The sequence below is a fragment of the Bolinopsis microptera genome, chromosome 3, assembly GCF_026151205.1.
Source record: "Bolinopsis microptera isolate Bmic1 chromosome 3, MBARI_Bmic_1.0, whole genome shotgun sequence".
Lineage (NCBI taxonomy): Eukaryota > Metazoa > Ctenophora > Tentaculata > Lobata > Bolinopsidae > Bolinopsis > Bolinopsis microptera.
In genome coordinates this window covers 2938340-2948190 of record NC_087074.1, presented here as the reverse complement: position 1 = coordinate 2948190, position 9851 = coordinate 2938340, and the positions used below count along the sequence as shown (strand labels likewise).

Below are 9851 nucleotides of genomic sequence, written 5' to 3'. Positions count from 1 at the left end.
AGTGAATATTAGTTTTACTGATATATTAAGATTCTTTAGTCTTATTAGCTTGTTTGTCATATTAACTTGTTTTATATGATTAATTGAGGAGCACTACCCAGAGGCATTACTCGGCACTAACGCCTTAAAATCTTTAATTACAATCAAATATAAATATATGCACACAATGTATAAAATATGATTACGCTATTAGGAAATTTAAATAGTACTATAATTAATATGGTTATATTAGTGGTGATGAGAATTGGATTAAGATAAGTTCAGACTTTAGACGAAATAAACAACTTTTTCAGTGAATTTGATTCAAAATCGAAAGGAAATAGACATAAAAATTCATATTCGGGATAAATCAACTGCAGATAATAACCTGACAAAAAATTACTAAATTAGAGTAGAAATGATTTTAACGAAAATTACGAAGTCTAATTAGAAATATGGTCAAACAGTATAAAACTATAAAGTATGCAATCATTGCGAGAGTTTACATGTTAAAATGTAATTATCATTCAAATCTTGGATAAAAACAGTAACTAAGAATCTAAAAAACTAAATAACTAAATACAAAACTAAAGTATCTGACCATGTAAAAATAATTATATACTAAAATATTTTTTGTTCTGTTTGGTTGACGAGCAAACTTGCCTCAAGTCCAAAATTAATAAGTTAAAAACAATTGCAGTTCAACTAACAACATATCAGTATGACACGTCCTTCAAACTTAAAGTCTGGTAATTGTGGCACTGCCGCTAGCCGGAGACATAGCCTTAATTTCTGGATCATCAATAATATCATAAACGTTCTCATTTTCATAAATCGCACTGCCAATGCTATCTTGGTGTTCAAGTTTTTTAGCTTCCTCCTCAATTTTGGCCTGAGCCTGGGCTCTGCTAGTACGTCGGTTAGCACGTGGAGCCGCTCCTGGGTTAAGTGAAGCCGAGGGTGGGGCAGGCTTGGCAGCGGCCGGTGCTGGAGCGGGAGTTGCAGGGACCACACTCTGAAAAAGTTCAATATTCAGATTTCAGTCAATGTTGATAAAGCTCAAAATTAAATATTGTTTTTATTAGAATTGACACCCAACTACTACTGAACTACAGACCTAACTTTACTAAACTTCAAGTTGTTATACAGAAATAGATTTTAGAATTAAAATTAAAAATTAGTGGCTTACAAAATAAGGTGTGGTCTGTACTCTGTTGAGACATCCACAACTAGTAATTCATTCAAATAGCGCAACTTGAAATCTCTAATAAAGTAAGAAGATTCAACTAACGGAGGATGCCTGAACGGTGGAGGGTCTGACATTGCTTGCGGTGGTGGCGACACTCTTCCGACCTGCAGCTGCGGAGTTGCTGTTGCTGTTGCTCTTACTGGTCTTCAACCCGAATTTACTCTTCCATAGGTCCATGTACTGCTCGTTACCGACGCAGTAGAATAGAAACATGAACAAGCCCTGTGGGGTTTTGTAGTTTAGGGTCGTAGGATGGCTGTATAGGTTGGAGCTTTAATTAACAATTATTACATGGGCTGTTCGAGAATAACCGATATCTAATCGATAATTTTAAAGCTTATATATTTTTGAATGTTATCGCATGTTCAAGTCTGGATCTTTTGAAATTGAATCTTAAGATGATTGTGATCAATTAATAATATTTCAAAATCAACCAACCTGAAGCCCGTTGATGAGGATAAAGGCAAACTGGAAATAGGGAGCTATGGGACCAACCATGAAGAAGCCAAGAATCCAACCTAGACCAAGCATACAAGATATGCTGGCAACGGCTTTCAGTTGTTTCTGAAAAAAATTGGGTTAATCATCGTGAAAAATCTAAATAAGTTCTGTAAAAAGTTTTCATGGTATCATAGAAATCTTTTTGCAGTAAAATTTGCAACCAAAATCCCTGATTTACATCTTGGTGACAGTTAGGTGTTCATAGTTTATTGGCTCGAATTTGTTATTTATTAAGCTACGCGAAAACCAAACTTAAATCCAATTCCTACCATGGTGTTTTCTGTTTTGCTTTTATCTGGATTCTTTGTATTGGCGATAACTCTCAGAAGAGTCACGAAAATGAAAAAGTTGATTCCCAGGATGACTGCAATGGGCAAGATAAAGGACCATTTTCTGACGCCGAGATCTACAACACACTTTCTAATAGGAAATTAATGTATTAGTAAGCTGAACTCAGTTTGGTTGACTGATTGCTCTCATTCCAAACAAATGAAATGCCTAAGCATTCGTTTCTACAAACATGAAACACAAAAAGTTATTGATAAACCAACGACTCGAAAAAATCAAACGTACCCGTCTTCAAGTAGTATTCCTTCCGTGAGAAAGTAGTCGGTTAAAGGGGAGAGTAGTGGTGTGATCCAGCAGAACAAGTTGAATTTCAACATGTATTTACTGATGTGACCTCCGAAAACCTGAACACGTCAAGTTAATCATTATTTAATTATTAACTATCGGTTACTAATTAGTTCTTTATTAACACTTAATTAACTATCAGGTGCTATGATGAAGGAGAAGCTGGAGCTTTCCCGAATAATTACCAATCAATTAGCAGCCGAATAAAGTTTTACCTAATAATTACCAATCAATTAGCAGCCAAATAAAGTTTTACCTGAATAATTACCAATCAATTAGCAACCAAATAAAGTTTTACCTGGACAAGACTGATGTACATAATGACACTCTCCACAAGAGTCCACATGAATACAACAAGATATGTGTAGTCCATCATAATAGCTATTCCTTTACACACAATGGGAACTGAAATTTTTACTGTTTCAATGATTAAATAAGTACATATTTTTACACAGTTTTGGGGCAAGCAACAGTTTTTGGGCTCTAAGAGAATGACTCAAATAATAATGACCGTAAATATTTGAAAAAGCAACTTACCATTTTCACTGACGATTCCATCAAGGTTGGTGAGAAGAAATATGATAATGGCAAAACACTGGGATCCCGCCAAGGACAGATGTATCTTCATGGACCGTGTAGATCTGCAGTAAAAAATAATCATTGGTTTATGGCCAAGATTTCATCTTAAAGTTATATAATCTAAATTATTGATTCGCTTTGAAGCTTACTAAGCAATACATCTGCTTTGAAGCTTAGTAAGCAATACATTAAATAGTACATAAATTATAGAATATGTTGTGAATAATTTTAGATTCCCCAGATTCTTACCTGAGTTGTTTGAACGGAAGAATAGTTCCGATCATAACGAGAAGACAAAAGAGAGAGAACGCCAGAAGGGGGGTTGTTATCTGACTCTGAATTACCTCCAGATAGTCAGGAATCGGTTCAAGAGACATCAGGATAGCAAAGCTGGTCATGTGATTGCAGGAGCAGGAAACCTGACCACCACGCGTCTTGTCGACTGAGGTTGTCGTGCATCCATCTGACTTCCACGAGTTCGTCTCTGATAATATAACAGAATGTTTAAGTGACTGGAGGAGACCTTGGAGAAAAATGCAATCGTAATTTTAAGCGTGATTAAATGTTTTCCGGTCATTAGTCATGAGAGGTGTAGTCGAGATTTCCGCATTAAACAATATAATACTGTAATTAGTAGAACTGGGCTCTTAACTTTTTGTTAATTCATTTTATAATCTAGTACCTTTATGATAGTAGACACACTTGTACTGGACATCTTGTGTCACTGGATCATAATCCTCAGGTTCATCTTTGGTGAAATTGAGAGCTAGTGGAGGATTAATGTTGCTGATAGATTTGGAGCCAAATGTGAGGAGCACTACTTTACTGACTACCTGCAAAATTATTATTGCAATCAGACAGAGAATTTTGTTAAATAAGAACCGTTAACTCATTTGCGTCTTGGAAAGGCATTTTAAACATTTATATACTCTTATTTTTCATGTGACATGTACGTATTGATTTTTCTACAATATACTGACCTTGGGCTCAACAACACCTTTTTTAGGTTTTTTAGTGCTTGTGCTGTTGTCAGCGACCTTCTTGGTAGGAAACAGAGCTGGAGTCTCAAATACTACGCAGACTAGTCCCTTGGCATCACTATTTTCTCCACCAGACGCAGTGACGAGATTGGACAGAGGGGGCATTTCCACCATGACAATCTTCTTGACAGGAGGAGGTTTCGTTGCTCGCACTATACTCAGAGCAGGGGCCGCTGTTGGAGCTGGTTCTTCACCTTCAGACTGGACAGGATCTGGAATGACCGGGGCTTCTGTTGCTGGTAGTTCTTGTTCTGCTGGTTCTTCGTTCTTCGCTCCATCAGAGATAGCATCATCCAGTTCAGTCTCTTCTTCCTCTTCCTCCTCATCATTCCCAAAGTCTAATATAACTGACTGAAATTGTATCATTTGAATTTTAATTCTTTAAAAACGTTAGATCGAACATTGATAAACAAAGACTAAAAACTGAAAGGACCCTGGATTCTTTATGAGGACCAATAAATTTCTCTACTTTTAATTTTTTGAAATCAATGGATTATGGAACAATATTTTGGTTTATGTGATAATTCTTGAATTAATTAAAAGTTTCTATCGATTGTTTGAAAAAAGTTTTGTCAAGAAAGAATTTTAAATTTAGCGTGCACACTGCACTCACTTTGGACAAAGTCTCCTCGGTCATCGGGGTAGGAAGGATCGTCATAGTGTCCGTTTTTATCTCTTTCATTTTCTTTTTCTTCGGTTTAGTTCCTCCGTTTTCGCCATCTCCTCCAGACGATGGATCTGTTGGTGTTTCAGGTTCTTCAACGGCAGCGAACATGCTTGCTCCTATCGAATTGACCACATTAACCGCCCTGAGAAAAAAGAGGTGTTACCTATTTTCAGAGGTGGGACTTTTTTCTGGCTTAATCAGTCAATCTGTCTTTCTCTTTCAACGTTAATTACGTCATTTATGGTATAAATTGTACTCACGCAGAAGCGGTTTCAGTCCCTGCATCTTGTACAAAGTCGCCGTCTTGTTCGGCGAAGCTGTTGATAGCGCCTAGAATGTTCTTCTGATTTTCGGGATTAGCCAAAACTTCTGGGGGTACAGAGTTAGCAACCACAGAGAGAGTGTTCACCACACTGGCTGTGTCAGCAGCTCCTAGTCCACCCTCCTCCTTTTCGTTTTCTTTAGCATCTGTTTGGTCAGGGTTTGTGGAGTTATTTGGATTTGTTGGATCTGGGTCGGGTTTAGTTGGATCAGGTGCGGGCGTCCCTAAGGCTCCCATCAGACCCGATAACATAGAGGTAGCTACTGATGGATCTACGGTAGCTTCTGCGGCACTTTTGCCAGAGGACTCAGCTTCTTTTATCGCCTCTCTTGCTGCTTTCTGAAATACCGATAACGTTATTCTGTGCTAAAATTGAAATGGCTGTCCTCTACAAAAGTAAAATGATTTAAACTCTGTTTCAAATATCTTTTTTGTCAATTAACTAATCAAATAACTAACCGTCTGGTTGTACAGTATTTCAGTCTTAACGGTTCCGCACTTAGCGTAGGAGGGCGTGGTCCATTCACTCTTCTGGACACCGCTCTCAAACCAGGTCTGGCACTCGCTCGTTATGTTGCTGAACACTTTCTCATCGTTCACATACAACTGAAAATCATAGGGTGGTTAATCACAAATTAAATCGTGGTGGTACTTTGAGTTAAATATGATTTTTCGATCAACTTCAACTCACTTTGCGACAAGATCGAGGGACACAATGAAATTCATTAAATTTCAGGACTCAGTCAAAATAATAATATATTTGATTTTAAGTTAAACTCACGGCGAATTCACATTTCTGTTCGTGAGCTTTTCCAGAGCCATCACCAGGAGGTTCCATTTCGGGGAATTTAAAGGTTCCATACTGATTAGTGAACTGTTGGGCCGGACAGTTGGGAATAATTGGAGGACATGAGGGTGGTTGATAAGCGGCTCTTTTAGGACAGGCAAGACATTTTTTCCCGGCCTCTTGGGGCGAGTAGAAGCCGTAGGAGCAGGCAACACAACTTGTGGAACCACCTTCAGAGGCAACTGTATCCACTTTACAAGGCGTACATTCACTGAGTCCTGAACAGAAAAACTTGTACAGAATATTAACTTGAACATCAAATCAATAATGCGCTAAAAGGTGAGGAATCAATACCTAAATAACGGAAATCAGAATACTTGGAATAAGCTCGAACCTTCTTCATCACTGAAGGATCCAGGGGGACACAACTCGCACGTCTCCTGCCCGGTTTCACTCTGGAACTTTCCTTTCTCACACTTGTCGCACTCGATTGCCTGACCGTTACTGTAGGTCCCGGTAGGACAAGGTTCGCACTCAGCAAGACCCAACTGTCCAGAGAAGAATCCTGGCTGGCATGGCTCACACACTGGCTCACTGTTGTCGGTGCTGCGGTGGGTTCCTCGCTCGCACTGTTTGCATTTCACCGAGCCTTTTTCTTCTGTTATCGTGCCCTGTGGGAGATATAACAATTGAATGCACAATTGAATGCACAACTGAGCAATATTCTGTTACTATTACTTCAAATGCAAATGAAGTTTAGGACACGGAAATTTATCGACATAAATAAATTGTCTTGTTTAAAGGTATGGGAAGAAGAGGTGTTCCTATTCCTGAGGATTAGGCTTAAAGGGGTTTAGTGGTTATCGGAAAGAAGGGAGGTCACCTCATACTGCTGCTATAATAGGGTTTATAAACTCTTAGGGCAACGTCTTTTAAGGTTCTTCAAATAGTTCTTCCTTAAGAGCTGGATGTTGGAATGGAGTATCTTCTTAGGGAAAATCAGTGCTGTGGGTCTGACGGACCGTCATGTATTGATCAGATTTATTCCATACCGCACCATTATATTTATTCATAACTTGTATTGAGTTTAACTTTTCCACTTTATGTTAATTCTTTGATTTTAATGAGCGTTTGATTTCATCAGAAGAAAGTTAACTTGGTCAAGCATGAGAACACTATGGGCTTCTGAGAATATGTTAGATTCTGTCAGGCTTTTTTCACGGAAACTTGAGTGCCCAGTCATGGGTTTTATTACTTATATGGTGAAATGGCTGATTGGTTCACTGTCAATTCAGGAATGGAACAGGGTGATATCAGGGCCCTTCCTATATTATTTTTGTTCTGAACTTTGGATCTTTTTGGCCGATGTTTCACAGGCCAATCAAGTCATGGTGCTGTACTGCAAAAGGAACTGAAGCGTGCAGATGAAAAAGTTATCATGGATAGTCACTCGCTGAATGTCGTCTCCGGCAGTGATGGACAATACTGAAGCTTCGAAGAGGGCTGCAAGAGTCCAAAGATCTTATCGATTATTACACCTATTGCTAAGATCAACGCTAAACAGCACAATGCTTGGCGATCAGCATGTTGTGCGTCCCCAGCGACCGTACATCGAACGAGAACAGTCTAAAAGTGGAAGGAGACGGTCAGTAACTGTTATCTTGGGCCAACATCAAGTGGGATGGTACCATTGGACCGACTCTTTTGACATCAGGATCCAGCGTGCTAATGGTGCGTTCCATCAGCTTGGGAAGATATGGAAAAGTAAAACTGTAAGAACTCCCACAAGATCCGTATCTACAATGGCTGCTGGTTATTACTATTCTGTTTACATGGAGCTGAAAGTTGGTACACAACAAGAAGCAGATGAAACGGTTGAGGTCTTCCATCTGACCTCCCTGAGGAGTATTCTTGTGATAAGGTGGTTTTTCCATGGTTTCCAATGATGTTGTTACTCAGGCTTGCTGGAAATTATGATCAAGTCTATGAAACTTTCATCGGTTCGACTTCGGCTAGACTAAGGTGGTACGCGACACGTTGTCAGAATGCCAGAGACACGGTTTCAAATTGTTTACTGGATTGGGAAACCAAAACTATGGATAGAGACTGGAGAGGACGGTCCCCGCAAAGGCTGGATGCCTGTGTACTCGAGATGCGGCTGACTTTACAGGTTTCGATAAAATCAGCAGTGAAGCAGTAAGGTAAAACAGTTAGCTCTAAAACGAGTGGAATGGAGGAACATGTACACGTAGATACTTCCCTTTTCGGCCTTTTGTGGAGGACAATTACTTGACGCTGGAGGCACTAGCGGTTCTTTTAATGTCCCGTTCATAATAAAGTCGTGCAAGTATGTCAGTTCCAAGTTAAGTCCGTTTGAAATTTTTCAAACATTTTTTCATTTGAACTTTTTGTCCTGATATGGACAACTTTGAATACTTAATTGGTGCCGTAAGTTAACGATGGAAAGGTTCTCCTTTGTCTGCCGGGGCACAGGAAAAACTTTACTTGTTTATGTGATATTTTCAAGGGTCACTTGGCGGAAAAAAAGTCAACGAAAATATGGCACTCAACAAAATAGTTCATGAAATAGTCCCCGCCAACATGACAAACTTGTTCAGCCTCTGTAGTCGGTGTATCGTGTTTCCAAGGACATGGTCCGACGTTGTTATAAGTTCATATTTACTCGGGGCCGTGGTCTTTGAAACAGTGTGGAAAGCTCCACTGAGTTAAGGTTAACCTAAGTTGTCTAAGATAAAACTCTTCACGCCGAATGGGCTTGTTAGTTAACACTGACCATGCAGAGACCGGGGTAGTTTGATTAAAAAAAAGGTTTCCATATAAAGCTTGGAAATCACTGATGCTTTAGCATGGACTATTTCATGCACGAAAACCCATTTGATGAAGATGTTATTGTTATATTAGACACTGATCATGTACACATATTTTAACATTTTTACTGACTCTATGACTGCTTTTCTCTACCTTTCTGTTAATAAAAAATGGATTTTTAAAAATTATTTGCTGAAATTTAAAAAACGTCAAAAAAATTGAAAAAATTCGGAATTTTGTGATGGTTTTGAATGCCTTGCGAGAGTTCACATTAATGTCCCGTTAATTATGTATGTCCGTTTCATGTAATGTCCCGTGCAAATAAGGTCGATAAAGTAGAAGAGATGTGTGTGATGCAGGCCACTCCAACGTACTAGACTAGGAGGAGACCTCTTCATGTGCATGTATGTAGTATTTCGGATAAGGGCGGTTAGTTAGTTGTCCAATTATTAGTGATGTTTATTGAATCGTTATTGCCGATTACAGCTGCCTTCGGGTAGTTCCTCTTTATCTATTTAATTGTAAATTGAATGGAAAAGCGAGGCGACCGATTTCATTTCGGTATCATTTCGCATTTGCGGACGGTCATTAAATGTTTTATCATTTCCTTTTGTTTGGGAAGAGAGACACTGCACTGGCAGCGGTCCACTCCTACCAATTTTGGGTTGTGTGTCAAATACCATCTCACTCTCAGCTCTTTTTGATTAATGTCATGGGCTACTCTTAAATCATTCGGAGGACTTCGCGCTTCGACGCGCGGGCCGGTCGCGTACTTATCATTCTTTGTCTTTCGCATTGGACGAGATCGCTGCTTGCGAATTCGCAGTACGACGGTCTGGATGGGTTGTTCACCGTTCATTCAATCAATGATAAAACTCTCGGCTCCAGTTGCGCGTGCCATGTCCTTTGAATATAAATACAACGTATGTCATTGTGATTGTCTGATAAATTTTATAAAACGCTCCCAATTGGTTATATGGCTGGATCATGGCACAATGTATCTACAAACCCCCGAATTTACGCATACCCCGATATACCGCGGCTTGTTTCCTTTTTCAAATTCCGCGGTAAATCGGGTTTACTGTATCACAAAAAAACGTGATCTCGCAAAAAAATAAACTCGAATTCATTCTACACAAATTGTTCATGTCCCTAATAGGCGTTTATTATTTATTATAGTGCCCTGCTGCTTTAACCATCGTCTTACTCCTGGGGTTGGAAAATTACGCTTTCCAAACTGCTAGTGCTAATGGGATAGTAAGCTT

The 9851-nt window shown here is 39.2% G+C and overlaps 1 protein-coding gene across 1 annotated transcript; it reads right to left on the bottom strand.

Annotated features, from left to right (window-relative positions):
• Positions 1 to 290: 290 nt before the first annotated feature.
• LOC134812504 (uncharacterized) lies at positions 291 to 7691 on the bottom strand. Its single transcript, XM_063819973.1, has 16 exons — positions 7590 to 7691; positions 6152 to 6428; positions 5752 to 6035; positions 5430 to 5576; positions 4909 to 5309; positions 4595 to 4790; positions 3922 to 4332; positions 3624 to 3774; positions 3191 to 3425; positions 2900 to 3003; positions 2661 to 2767; positions 2303 to 2421; positions 1999 to 2149; positions 1667 to 1792; positions 1271 to 1450; positions 291 to 994 (listed from the first exon to the last, which is right to left on the bottom strand). The coding sequence occupies exons 1-16, from the start codon at positions 7689 to 7691 to the stop codon at positions 719 to 721; spliced, it is 3267 nt and encodes a 1088-aa protein (XP_063676043.1). The 3' UTR covers positions 291 to 718.
• Positions 7692 to 9851: the final 2160 nt, after the last annotated feature.

Coding starts and splice junctions, on each gene's coding strand:
- LOC134812504 (XM_063819973.1), bottom strand. CDS start 7,691: ATGGAAAAACCACCTTATCACAAGAATACTCCTCAGGGAGGTCAGATG. Junction 3,426..3,623: donor GTGTGTCTACTATCATAAAG/GTACTAGATTAT, acceptor TTATATTATCAG/AGACGAACTCGTGGAAGTCA. Junction 3,004..3,190: donor CTTCCGTTCAAACAACTCAG/GTAAGAATCTGG, acceptor TTTTTACTGCAG/ATCTACACGGTCCATGAAGA.